At 41.7% G+C, this 15060-nt stretch overlaps 1 protein-coding gene across 2 annotated transcripts in view; it reads right to left on the reverse strand.

The window, feature by feature from the left end:
- Positions 1-11296, reverse strand: part of C9 (complement C9) — a 49386-nt gene extending 38090 nt beyond the window's left edge. For both annotated transcript variants that reach the window (XM_082652270.1, XM_082652269.1), the window contains exon 1: positions 11157-11296. In XM_082652270.1, the coding sequence (XP_082508396.1) occupies positions 11157-11233 (77 nt within the window). In that variant the 5' untranslated portion in view covers positions 11234-11296. The remainder of the gene's footprint in view (positions 1-11156) is intronic.
- Positions 11297-15060: the final 3764 nt, after the last annotated feature.

Genomic DNA, 15060 nt, shown 5'->3' on the forward strand with positions numbered 1-15060 from the left:
CCCCAGAGCGATCTTTTAAAAATGCAAAGCTTATCATTCATTCCCCTACTGAAACTCTTCAGTAGCTTCTCTCTGTTCTGAGGATAAAGTCCAAACTTTCTAACATGATATGGTAGGCAGAGTAATGACCCCCCAAAACATCTGTGTCTTAATCCCCAGAATCTGTGAATATGTTACTTTACATGGAAAAAGGGACTCTGAGCGTGTGATTAAGAGGAAATTATTCTGTATTTTACCTGGATGAGCCCATTCCAATTATGCGAGCTCTTAGAAGGAGAAGAGTGGTTCAGAGAGATGTGCAGACAGAAGTGGCAGGAGAAATTCAAAGCATGAAAATGGACTCCATCCACTCTTGCTGGCTCTGAAGACAGAAGGAGTTTCACCAAGGAATGCAGGCAGCCTCTAGAAGCTGGAAGAGGCAGGGGAATAGATTCTCCCCTAGAGCCTCCAGAAAGGACCGTAGCCCTGCCGGAGCCTTGATTTTAGGCCAGTGAGACCCATTTCAGATGCCTGACCTATACAACTGTAAGATAATAAATCTGTGTTGTTTAAGCCACTAACATGTGGTCATTTGTTACAGCTGCTACAGGAAACTAACACACATGGTCCAGAGCTCTCTACATGGCCCGTCTTCTTCCTAATTCTTCACCTTCACTTTTCCCCCAGCCATGCCGAACTTGAAATGCCCAAGATAAGCTACATTTTCTCACAGCCTCAGGCCTTTAAACCTACTGTTTCCTATTCACCACACTGATCTCATCTTCAACATATTTTTTTTTTACAGAAAACCTTCCCTAACCCCTCATGTAATTTACTTTTCTACGTACATATTCTTATAACATCTTGTTCTTCCCTATAACATAAGTGCCTTTGCAATGACATGTTTAATTTAATTTATTTATTCACTCATTTATTCACTCATCAGATATTTACTGTCTATTATTTTCTAGGCTTTGAGGATACAATGGTATGCAAAACAACAAAACAAAATAAGACAGAAACTGTGATCCCCAAACTAACAGATCTTATGTTCTAGGTAAAAATATCAGTGAGTTAAGGAAATTTTCAATCTTGCTCAGCTTACATATCAAGTGTCTGGAACATAGTAGGTGCTCAGTAAATGCTTTACGAACGAATAAATGAAAAACTAAGTGCATGAAGAGGAAGAAAGTTCTTGATCGTGTGGTCTAGGACAGACCTAGGTCTGTATTTCTCTAGGTTATCATCTCCTGGTGGACCACTCATATCATATTTTTGCAAGACTTGCTTGTCATTAGGCAACCCTAATGACTGGAGATACCATTTCTGTAAGCCTGACCCTTGCCTACATCATTCAGAAAATCAGAAGGCTTGATGAGCTTCAATCTTCTAAAAGTGCAGGTTAAAAACGTATTAGACAAGCTGCCAAAACTCCTTGAAGAAACTGATTTCATGGAGGTTTGAGTATTAGTATCTATCTGAAACCACATGGCTGAGAAATTTGCTGCTAGAACTTTTCCATCAGACTAAATCCTCATCTGGAACTGACCGGCCTCATCAAGAGGCAATGGCAGATGCACTTTTATGACCTATAGCAGCAGGTCTCACTACTGATTGCATATCATAATCCTCAGAGAGTAAAAATAGGAACTGTAAGATTGAGATTCCCCATTCCACATGAATTAAATCAAGCTTTCTGAGGATGGGCTTCAGGCATCAATGTTCTTAAAAAGTAGGCCAGGTGATTCTCGTGTTCACACAATGTTGAGGAAAACTTCTTGGCACCATCTGGTGGGTATCCATGAAATCCGAAGGGGTGGAATTCAAGTATGGGGGTGCCCATTTCATCACATAACCCAAGCTTGAGGTTGCCACTGACCTGAGTCATTGAGCTGCTTTATCACTGGTTTTAGGAATTACTCTAGGCTTTGCCTATTAGTGTCCCTATGGATCTTTGCAATCTGTGGATCTAGTTTTTCCAGTATTAGTTAGGCCTGCTGCCGTCAGCTGGATTATCTGTTCCTGTCTATCCTTTTTGTATATATCACTTACTTAGAAGATCATGTTAGCATTTTGTTTCAGCATCTCCCCCAGAGAGATTTGTTCTAGAAACCACACCCTAAATAGACCTGTGGTATGACACCTAAATCTTTCTCACCTGCCATTGAGACCAGCTTCAATGAATAACTAGTTCAGAGAGTACAGTACAGACTGGGGGATCATGTATGGAAGGTAAAATTCACTGCAAATACTGCAGAGTGAGTTACAGTCCTTTGGTGGGCAAGCCGAGAGCCCAGTCAGTGAAGGGAGCCGATCAGAAAGGCTGTTCATCTGTCTTACACATCAGTGACCAGGACCCTGCTCCAATGATATTGACACTGCCTGTATATGATTCTCTAACATCCGTCACATTAATAATAGCCCCATATTAACAATGTGCACACTAATTCCCTTCCTTCTAACTTCAGGACTCCTTTTTTTTTTTTTTTTTTTTACATATTTGACTCACACCTTGGACTTAGAATAGAGCACCAGAACTTCGCCTTTGATCTCTTATTGCCCTCCTAGATTGTGATTTAGATTCATTTCCTGAATGATCCAACCTGGTCCTGTGGGAAGGTCTGCACAGATCCCACCCTTGCCCTCAGAGTGGGACTTGCACCCCACTAGATATCAGGCTCGGTGTAGTCTTTCATTTGCTTGCAAGGCATCACAGGCTTAAACAACAGAAATTTATTTTCTCACAATTCTGAAGGCTAGAAGTCTGAGGTCAAGGTGTCTGTGGGGTTGGTCCCTTCTGAGGCCTCTCTTCTTGACTTGCAGATGACAATCTTCTTCCTGCATCTTCATTTGGTCTTTCCTCAGTACATGTCTGTGTTCAAAGTTACTCTTCTTTCACAGACACCAGTTGTATTGGATTAGGGCCTGCCCCAATGACCCCCAATACAGTCACATTCTGAAGTCTGGGGTTTGGAAGTTCAACATTTAAATTTTGGAGGGACACAATTCAGCCCATAACACTCATAAAAGTTTTTTGATTAAGCAATACCTATGTTTTCTACTAGTTTTACTAGATAATTTCCAAAGCTCATTTTCTCATTAAACCTTTATTCTACCACTGAGGGTAAATTTTGTAGGTATTATACTTTATAGGTGGGAAACTAAAAACAGAGAATTACGCTAATTATTCAAAGTTGGACAGTTAGTAGCAAAACTGGATTTAGAATCTATGTCTCTCCACTCCTAGTTTACTGCAATTTTGCTCTCTCTCCTGTGCTGCCTTCCCCCCCACCACCAACCAACTCAAATCCCCTTTGAAATAATCTAAAGGGTCATGGCTTATCCAATAATTGCTGGATGTAATAGTCTGATGATTTGTAGACATTTGGAGACACATTAAGTTAATAAGAATATATTTAAAATATAGCAGAATATATTTTTAAAGAATGTATTTACATTTTTATTTAAGAATACATTTTTAAAATATAGCAGCTCCAGGTAAAGCACAGCAATTGGACAATCTGGCTCTTGCCTGGGTATATTTTTTGAAGCTTACACCTAAATGTTGTCAAATTAGGCAAAAATAAATTGAAAATTGTGGGAACACCTGGATGTTTTGCCTTCACTGCACCAGGTACCTGGATATTTAGAGGCAAAATAAAGGCAGGACTTGAGGCAATTATTAAGAGGAAATAATAGATTATGCAAGGGGAATATGTTATTGAAATGAATGCATTCCATAAATATTAAGAAAGAGGGTGAGTGATCTTGGATAGCTCCTTCTGAGCCCAGTACCCCCTCCCCAGCCCCTTTGACTCACTAGACAGACAATCTTTTGTAGCTCAAAGACTGTGTATGTACAATGCTTACCACCTGCCTTTCACCCTGCTGAGCTATTAGGCTGAGTGGAGAAGTATTTGTGAAGCACTTTCTGGATTCGTAGATGAAATGTGTTTATCAAGTAAAGCCTATTTCCAAGTGTTTCAATCTCAGCTTGAAAGTCATTTCCTAGATCAAAGTGATGTACATCAACATGGCAGGAGGTCTAACTCTGGGCCAGAAATGCATTGAATGAAGAGCCATTGATGTACACCTGGTCCCATCACCCTGCCATGAAGAGAGGTTTCCAACTTTAGAAAAAGAAAACCTCAGGAGCAGTTCACACCCCAGGACACTTTGTGGTGGGCCCAGGCAGGAAAACACCTGCTGTAGGAAGGAAGCTTTTTGTCAATAAATAAGACAATGTGGCTCCTTTGAGTGGAGACATAGAAGCTAATTAAGACTGCATCCTTAACCCATGGATCTGCCAGTTTGTTTAGCTCCTGCAATTCATCAAGGTGAAGAGATAATATAATAGCAGTGGCCAACACTCTAAAATTTCAGGACTTTTCTGGTTTCCCAAGTCTTAGTCAAGAGCTTCTCTCATGTGCTTCCAATGAGCCAACATTCAGTAACATTTATGGAGGGTCTGCTCTATGTCACGAATTGTTCTGGTAACTGGGGCCACAAGGCGACATCCTGACCATCACGGAGCCTGCGCTCCAGTGGGTGAGATACAATAAAAGAGTATACTAGGAAATACAACATGTAGTATCAGTTAAGACCTGTGAGCTGTGAAGGAAAATAAACCAGGGTAAGGGGACAAAAAGTGCCTTAGGGCTGCGCTGGAGCCCCACAGGGCTGGGCATTTCTTATAGAGCGTGGTGAGAGGACCCTCTCAGAGCAGGTGTGGTGCTTTACAAACGTGTTCACAAATTCTTTGAAATTAGGCTCATCAAAGATGGGGTCTATGCGTCCCCCTTTTGAGGCTGGTAGGGTCTTTGTTAATGCTTTTGAGGAGTAGAATGCAGTGGAAGAGAGCCTGCATGCCTTTTAAGTCTAGGTTAGAGAAGCCCATGCTGGTTTATCTAAAGACACTTGCTCTGGGAGCCTTTCACCACTACGTATGAAGCTAGCTACCCTGAGTCCACCATGTGGAGAGCACACACACACCCACACACACACACACACGAGAGATTCCTAGGGAGACTCAATTTCTCTAGTCCCCCAGCTGTTTGGGTCTTCCCAGCCCAGGTGACAGACGTGAGTGAAGAAGTTGTCATGATGACCTCAGACACAGCCACCATCTGCCTGCATCCATGCGAGAGACCCATGACAACCGCCCAACTGAGCCCAGCCAACACCCTGCTTCAAGAACCAAAGAAATAGTTGGTCTTATTTTAAGCTACTGTTTTGTAATGATTTGTTACACAGTAAAAGTGACCAGAACAGGGAGGTGCTGTTTGATTAAGTATCTGAATGATATCAGAGAGAATCTATGCGAGGATCTGGGAGAAGAGTGTTGTAAGCTAGGGGAAAGTAAGTGCAAAGGCCCTGAGGTGGCATGTTGGAGGCACAGCAAACAGAGCAGAGTGACCACAAAGGAGAGTGAGGTGCATCTGGAGGAACAGGCAGCAGCAGCTCATGCCTTGTAGGCTGTAGTGAGGAAGTTGGATTTGATTTGGAGCTTGATGGGAATCCTTAGAGGAATATGAGAGCAACAGTAACAGATTTACATTTTCAAAAGCTTTCCCTGGTTTTTGGGTGGAGAGTTGACTATTGGGGAGTGGACAAAAGTGGATGCAGGGCAGAAAGGATAGTGATTTGGGCTAAAATGGTCACAGTGGAGACAGGGAGAAGTGGGTAGATTTGGGACATATTTTCGAGGTAAGGCCAACAGCACCTGCAGTTACATTGCATGTGGCAATGACACAAATAGAGGAGTCAAGTATTGTTCCCCGGTTTTTATGTGAGTAACTTGTTGAGTAGTAGTGCAGGTTGGATGAGGATGGGTAGAGAAATCAATAGGTATGTTCTGGACATGTTAAGTTTGGGATGCTTGTTACATTTTCAAGAAGAGATGTTGACTAAGTAATTGGACACTGGGCTCAGGAAAGAGATCAGAATCATAGATATAAATTTGAGAGATGTCAGAATATAAGCGATATTTCACACCATGAGGCTGGAAGTGAGTGGGTGTGTTGAGTAAGTCTGAGGACAGAGCAAACATTTAAAGGAAATGTTACAACATGTCTGCAAGCTGATGGGAATGATTTGGTACAAAGGGAGATACTGATAATGCAGGAGAGGGGTCAGAATTAAAAGAGCAAAGTCCTTGATGAGGCTGGAGCAGATGAAGCCAGTGCACAAGTGAGTGGTTAGGCTCAGGGGAGCGTGTTGCCCTTAGCATCACAGGCCTCACTCAGAGAACTTGGTTGCATTGCAGTTGCCATTTACTTGTTGATATTCTCCTCTAGTCTGTAAGCTCACTGAGGGCAGAGACCCTTGGTAATTACATGCTCTGTACTACACTACAGCTCCTGAAGCAATGTCCAGCCCACGTTGCAAACAATAAATATTTCCTGTATTAAATGGGTGAATAAAAAAGACCATACTTGGCCAATAATAATTCATAAACAAATACCTGTTAACTTATATTAAATATGGATATTAAAAACACAGATGGATACAACCAAAGAAGGAGAAAAAAAACTGATGTTTTGGATATTTTCAATTCTGTTTTTTTTTTTTTTTGGCCACACTGTGTGGCTTGTGGGATCTTAGTTTGCCAACTAGGGATCAAACCCCATGCCCTCTGCAGTGAAAGCATGGAGTCCTAACCATTCTCTGGACAGCCAGAGAATTCCCTGGACATTTTCAATTTAATAGTTATTCCCAAGTTTAGTGAGGGTTTGGGTATTTTTCCTGATTGTTAAGTTTGATTAAAATAAATTGAATGATAATTTCTAGCATTTCTGAGTGCTTAGTTTATGGCAGGATCTCTTCTAAACTTTTATATTCATTATCTCATTTAACTTTTTACATCAGCACTATGAGATATCTTCTACTAGTATTATCATTCTTGAAAGATGAGAAACTAAACCACAGAAATGGTGAGTAATTTTTCTCAGATTACACAGCAGCTACTTGGTGGCAGAGTTGGGATTCAAACCCAGGCAGTTTCTCTCCAGAGGTGACCTACTCAGCTACTCTCTGGATTTCTAACTCCCAGTCTAGAATTCCTTAACTATTAGAAAACGAAGAATAAAATAAATATGACAACTATAAACACCCACATATGCAGCCAGAAAATGAATGACAAACTGGGAAAGACGTTTGTAATTCATACTAGAGAAAAAGGACTAATATACTAAGTCATCATAGAAATCTCTAAGTGAAAGACAAGAGACTCAATAGGAAAATGGGCAAAGAATATAGATAGTTCACTGTCCCCCAAAATACATATAGCCTTTAAACTTATGACAAGATGTGTAACCTGATTAAGAGAAAGGCAAATTAAAACTATTCAAAGATGCCATTTTTCACCTATGAGGTTGTCAAATATCAAGCTGTTGGCCTAGAGCTCCCATTGGCAAAGCTTTGGAGAAACAAGCACTCTTACGCTCTGCTGGCGAAAGTGTAAAATAATACCCACCCACGGGACTGTGGGGCAATTTCAGCAAAAGCTTGAAGCCGATACCTTTTGATCCAGTTATATCACTTCTCGGAATTAATCCTCAGGTACAATTATCCATTTGCAAAATGATATGTGAATAAGGATATTCATTGCAACATGGCTTATAATACAAAACTGGAAACAACCCAAATGTTCGTTAATAAAAGCGGTTATCTGAACTGTATATCCAGACAATGGAAAATTAATCATTTGTGAGGAGAAAGAGGAAGTTCCTTTTCTACTGATACAGAAAGGTCTCAAGGATATATTGCAAAGTAAAAAGAAGAAAAGCAAAGTACAAGATAGTATATACGATATGATACCTTTTATGAAAGAAAGAGGAAGAGGAAAATTGTAGTTAGCTCCATGTTTTAATCCACATAAAGACATACTGGAAAGATACAGGAAATTAATAAAGGGTATTCCCTGTGGGGAAAGGGTGAGGTGGGAGACGGGGAGTGATCTAAGTACTTTACATATAACACAAATCTCATGAAAAGCTAGGAGTAGGGAAATTAAGACTTCTCAATGTATACTTGTTATATTTTTTGACCCTTGAACCAGGTAAATATTTTGTTATTTACAAATGAAAAGGAAGAAACTAACGATAGCTATACTCACAGCCAGCTTGCCTGTCACTGTGCTAAGCACATTGCATTTATTATCTCGGGGATTTCACAGCAGGTCACATTTTTATTCCTATTGTGCAGGTGCTAGGAACAGGTTTAGAGAAGTTAAGGAATTTGCTTAGGGTCACACAGCTAGTAAATTGTGGACCTCAAACTCAAACCCAACTGCCTGGCTCTGGAACCTATATTATGAGCTGTTACTCTACTTGTACAGGGTTTGTTTTTGCTTTTGTTTTTTCACATTTCTATTCTACCTTGAGAGACGTAAGAGATGATGTCCCCTCAAGACCTAGTCTCATGGGCATGCTTGTGTTTGCAAACAAGTGATTGTTGGAAATCCCCAACTGTTCAACAGTTGCAATAGCTCATTGTAGCAATGGCTTAAGATACAATGTCTGTGGCCATGTGCTCTCCCCCGAAGGCTAGCTGTAATTCCATCCCCTCCTATCCTAAACCAGAAAGCATATCAAAGTGAAAGGAATAGCAAGGTTATTATTTTAGGGAATACTTCACATTTATTCAGTTCTTACAGCGTGCCAAGCACAGATGTTGTAAGTGTATAACATGTATAAAGATTTAATGTTCACGTAGAACCTTATTAGGTAGGGACTTTCCTTGTCATTGTTATGGGCTGAATTGTGTTCTCTCAAAAAGATATGTTGAAGTTCTATACCCTGTACCTCAGTATGTGACTTCATTTGGAAAGAGGGTCTTTACAGAGGTCATCAAGTTAAAATGAGCTCATTACGATGGACCCGAATCCAGTATGACTGGTGTCCTTCTGAAAAGGGGAAATCTGGAGCCAGACAGACATGCACAGACAGGGGAGGATGTGAGGATGGCCATGTGATAACAGAGGCAGAGATCAGAATGATGTAGCTGCAAGCCTAGGAATGTGAAAGATTGCTGGCCACCACCAGAGACTAGGAAGGATCCTCCACCAGAATTTCAGAGCGAGCGTGGCCCTGCTGACACCTTGATTTCAGACTTGTAGCCTCCAGAACTGTGAGATGATAAATTTCCGTTCTTTGAAGACACGCAGTTTGTGGTACTAGGAAATGAATACAATCACCATCTTACAGAGGAAGGAACCAAGGTACAGAGATGCTGAGTAACAGTTTGTAGAGGTTGCCCAGATTTATACAGTTGGTCAGTAAGTATTGGCGCCTCAACCTGAGCTTGGGAAGGCTGGTTCCAGAGGAATGCTTCATTCTGATCAAATCTGTATCTTAAAATCATTTGCAAACCTCAGTTCTTTGGCTGAACTGCATGTCCCGCTTCATGGCTGGTCTGAACACTCTGTTTGACCTCAACCCCGTATCAAAGGGCAGAGCACAGAGTGTTTGGAGCAGGGCAACCCTACCACACTCCCGAGGGCATGGCAGTGAGAGTGATTGCAGCCAAATCCCAGCCAGAGGTGCAGCTGCTCAGAGCTGGGGGGCAGCCAAGGGGGCTTTCTGGTCCTCCCTGAAACAGATGAGGGTGGCCAGGACCCAGGGGGTCCAAACTTCAAAGCGGCGGAAGCCTTCCTCATGGCCTCTCATTTTCTGACGAGCAAGAGTCACAATCCAGGAATTCGGGTTTTTAAATTACTTTTTTAACTTAAGAAAGGGTCAGGGTAAGTACAAGAGGGCTAAAGCCACTTTCAGTAACTGCCTTCCCAGATCCCCTTTGTACCTGATGCCCAGTAAATGCAAATATTTTCTGAATAGAACAATGCTTCTTTTTTTTTTTTTTGCGGTACATGGGTCTCTCACTGTTGTGGCCTCTCCAGTTGCAGAGCACAGGCTCTGGACGCACAGGCTCAGTGGCCATGGCTCACGGGTCCAGCCGCTCTGTGGCATGTGGGATCTTCCTGGAACGGAGCACGAACCCATGTCCCCTGCATCGGCAGGCAGACTCTCAACCACTGTGCCACCAGGGAAGCCCTAGAACAATGCTTCTTAAATAATGTGGGAAGAGGAAGTGAAGGGATGAAGGAAACCCTGGCGGAGCACTTCACCCAAGCCCTGGCTGGTCCGTAGAGTACCTCTGTGTGCCCCCTCCTAGAAGATGCAACCCTGTGAGCAAACCACGTGCCTGGTGGGGTCCAGGCGGAATGGCAGCCTCCACTGCAGTTGGGAGGCTGGCAAAAATGTGCCTGAGATGGACATTAGCGTCCAAAATAGAATTTGGTGAAACCGAGACTCAAATGACCAAAGGGAAATTGGATACAGGTCACAGTCACAGCAGGCAGAGGGACAGTGTTTGGGTAGATAATTTCCCCCAGCTATATTGTCAAAGGCCAGAATATTTTAATACCATCACCGGATGAGATCATGCTGTATCAGATGACACAGGACTGTGTGTTCTCCAGACACTCTGGGTACAGTGTAGACAGTCAGTGAGCACGTCTTGTCTGCTTGGTTTATCTCCTGGGTGGGCTTGGTGTGGGCTTCATGTTCCCAATTAGGATCAGAGCATAAGAAGAGAAAGTGTCTTTCCTGGAAGCCTGGCCAACAGGTCTGCACCATGGTGATTCTTCTCAAATGGAAGAAAATACCACCCTAAACCTAAGGACAAAACGTGTGCCTCTGGATACAACTTGGGATGTCACGGAGGAGAAGCAAAATGCTTAAGCTTTGCCTGATGTGGGACAAAAGGAGGATGTAGCCAATAGTTAAGAGTGTTAGACACTGAGGCAGAGTGAGGGAAAGATTTATTGCCTTAAATTTAAACTTCTCAGACCTTAGATACTGATATACCCAGGTTTATTATACTCTAGTAAAAACCAACTTTGTTTCCTAAGTCCAGTATTTGAAGACCATCTCAGCCTTCACACTTGAATACCTTGTTTAAAAGAAATCCCTGGAAACAGCAGCAGATATCCTCAGAAGACTTTGAAAGACACCCTCAGGCTTTTTCTCACCCTTTTTCAAAGTTTAAATTCTGGGGCTCTATGTCTCGATGTGTGTAAAAATGTTTTACCTGCTTTGCTGCTCTGCTACTAAAGCAAACTCTGAAATATCGAAGCCTACAGGGAAATTCCAGAGACAAAGGGAAAAGCGACTCACCTGGGAGTGGGTCCCGCTCTCAGGAGACTTATTTCTAAAACGCATATTGCAAAGGCGAACCTCCGGCTGGTAGACATCTGCTCTAGCTAGGCAGCTCCGAGTGGAATGGCGAGAGGGTTCCTGGAAGACATTTATTTGCAAAGGACTGGGGAAAAATTATTGTTTGTTTTTGCTTAGAACTTTTGTCAGATTGGGCTTCCTGGGTGCCAAAGTCCAATCAGAGGAGAGTCATTTCATAACTTGGGCTTACCGTTTTGGCCAAGAATATACTTATCAGTTGTACATTCAGGCAGGGGGCCTGTGAATGCTAAACGGCTGAGATTAGCAGCAGTACTGTGTTGAAAAAAAAAAAAAAACAAGCAAACAGAAGACTCCGGTGGTTTTCATTTTGGGAGACTCTGGAAGGGATGATAAGAGACTGTGTAATTTGGGGAAAAAAAGGTCTGTGGATGATTCCCATAGAGGCAGAAACTCAAAATTAGTAAAAGAATTGCACCAACCAGAAATGGAGGCACAGACGTAGATGTTCCAATCTGAGGATGAGCTGTGTGGGTTATTTCCACGTGGGCAAAGTGTAAAATGCATCTACAAACCTGGCTTTTTTTTAACAGGTATAGTGGGTCATTTTGAAGAATCCAGGTACCCTCCCTAAGGCCTTTCCAATATCTTCCAGAAGGATATGGTCTCTTTATCTCAGAAACACACCTGTCAGCAAGATAGAGTCTGAGATGGAATAACTTGCTCTAAACCCATTGGAAAGAATTTTTTCCCCTCACTTTTATGTTCTTCAGGACTTGTGGAAAGGGCAGGTTATTTTGGAATTACAGGAAAATGGGGACATCACAGCGGCTTTTAAAACACTGGTTGCACAATAGAATGACTTAGGGACTTGTGAAAAAACATTGGTGCCTGACCGCTCCCACCTGATACTAATTATTGATCTGGGATGGGGCCCTGCATCAGTATTTTTTAAAGCTTGCTGGGTCATTCGAATGTGCGGTCAGGGTCGAGAATTCAAATGACTACCTGGAGAAAAAACACATGAGATGCGGTATGTTATTGATTTTTAAAAATTTGCTAACACTTAAGGGGACTTCATAAGTATTCATTAATCAAAAATAGGCAATTTTCAACCATTAGCACATACAATGACGAGCAAAACAGAGGGTAGGGTTGAGGAGATAACAGATATAGAACTAGTTTTTCCAGTACTGCCTACCTTTTGATCTTTTCAATGGTCTTACCTAGAGTAAAATTACCTCGTCTTATCACCCTTTCTTGCCCCCTCTTTTCTTTTTCTTTTTTTATGCAGGGCTAGAGCTCTCTAATGGGACTAATTTCATCAGTTCCTGAGTCTGCTGTGTAGACAATTTTCATGGTTGACATGTAGGTCATGCAGTTGCCAAGTAATAAGGTGATTCAAATGTGTGCGGCGACACTTATAACTACATCGATGAATAAATCTATGCAACAAGACACTTCTTGGGAATCTTTGCAAATGACAAGTGGGCTGTATCCAGATACGGTAGGAATCTGTCAGATATAATGGAAGAATGCTGAGCCCCCTCTCTTACAGGGCCTCTCTGAACCCTGCCAGGATATGTATGGAAAGAAGGACTTGGAAGCAGGCAGGGTACAATGATGCTTTATGCTAATTAGACTTAATGCTAATTGATTAGACTTCATGATAATTGACTTCACAATTAGATGTGACTGGAGATTGGAAAATCACCTCTCTCCTTGGAGACTGACTCACTGGAGGCGGGGAATGGAGTATAGGGGTGTTTCTTCGCTGACTGGTTTGAATGTTGAATTGCTCCGTAGAAGTTATATTTATTTTTTTCTCCATGGTTCAGGCAAAATGTAATGTAGCAAAGTAATGGAAGCAGTAAAGTATAATAATAATATACTATAATAATAATTATTATGAAAATATAGTATGTCTTACATTTTTGTCGCACTTTTAACTCTTCTTTGCCCTTAACATCTATCATGTATAGGACATGTTTTGAAATGAGGTTTGTGTTTATCTCAGGGAAATGAAGACTACAGCAGTGAAAATGGTAACATTTTTAATTTGTGTAATACTTAATGGCTTCCAAAGTACAGAATGAATAAATGTTTATGGAATTTCTGTAATATGCCAGGTTATATATGCATAATCTCATGTAATCCTCAAGATAACCCATTTTACGGTTGAGGAAACTGAGGTGCACTGAGATGACATCGTTTGTCCAGCATCACCCATCCCCAGTGGTGAGTAGCTAGAATTTGAACTTGGTGAATCTCAGGCTCGTCCATCAGTTCTGTTGTTATTATTCTAATTATGTAATATGAAACAACATGAAATTATAAAATTCCTCACTGAATCCTCTCAACTCCAAAAAAGGTAAGCTTTCAGTCTAGTCTTACAGATGAAGCTCAGAGAAACGACAGGCAAGGTGACATGTAAAGAAATGGCAGAGGTGGGATTTGAATAAACCATGTCTTCAAACTCTCATTCCAGGGTTTCCCACTCTGTTGAGGGTTCTCTAAGTTTTCACCACTCAGGGGCCTTTTAAAATTAAAAAAAAAAATATTCCCACTGGTTTCAATTTGCTTGGGAACTTTGCGAGGTTAAATTATATTTATCGCACAATAATAATACTTTTCCCCATTTTTAAGGCAGAGGCATGCACACGTGGACATTAGGATGTGTGCCCATCAGGCAGAAACCCCGAATTTTTACTGAGGTGATATAAATGCATGGAGCAAAATTTCCATTTGGCTCTTTTAAAGTGGTAGAATCAGTTTTTTGAAAGTTTATTATTAGTAATTTCATGGACTCCCTTTTAGGGTCCAGAGATTTCAAGTTGGGAACAGTTGTCTCATTCCATATAGGCTTCTAGCTGAGTCCCAAAAGATCCATGTGTCTTCCAATGCTATGGACTTGTTGTGCTTTTACTTACAACACATGCACTTGCTGTAGATAATTAGAATCATTGAACAGGGAGAACTTGGAGATGACTGTCCACTGTAGACCCCTTGGTTTTAGGTGTGTTTTCCTTGCTGCTAGGTCCTTAACATCGAGGATTGTGCCTAGCACACATTAAGCTTCAATAGATATTGCAAGTTATATGCATTAATAGATGAATGAATGAATACAGGTGGGGAAAGTGATGTCCAGGACAGGTAAGTGACACATCCAAGGTCACATAGTCAGGGGCAGAGGCAGCGTCAGATTTCAGCTCTCTTCACTGCTGGTTCTGTGCCTGTTCATTACAATATTCTCAGCTGAGCTCTTTTACAAGAAAGGGGAAAGAATTTCTCTAGGGGGTGGTTTTGGGGCTATTGTGAAGCTCAGTGGGGTGATGTAAGTCTGGCTGTCCCTTTACAGTAACGAGGATTCCTGTGGCCCAGATCTGTTTACAATCACATCGAACTACTTGGGAAGCACTTGACTGCATTACAGCACTTCATTTTAAGGGAAGATTCCACACAGTCCCTTTCTCTTTTGAAGTTCACAAAGTCTGGCTCTGTTACCTCCTGTCTTTCTGTTTACCAACACTCTTGACTACCTACCTTCACAGAAGGCTTTGACATCATGTTAGAATCTCCTTCTCCACTCACACCCCAGCATTTCCTTTGTTATTTCAGTATTCTTAAAGGCACCATACTCACTGCCTTGATTTCATCAGTTCTATCAATATTTGTCTTAATTCCATTCAGCCCACTGCCATGCTCAGCTTCATCCCAACACCTGTCATAGCTTTACCTTGATAACGTCCATGATCTCTTCTCTGACCACAATTTCCAATTCTTCCAGCTACCTCACTCTCATAATACTCTCAACATCCCCTTTCTTTGGCTTTACTGAGACATCCAGCTCCTCGATTTCTCCATTTTCCCCCAGATTAACACCCTC

Source organism: Grampus griseus (genome assembly GCF_964374135.1).
Source record: "Grampus griseus genome assembly, chromosome: 3".
NCBI lineage: Eukaryota > Metazoa > Chordata > Mammalia > Artiodactyla > Delphinidae > Grampus > Grampus griseus.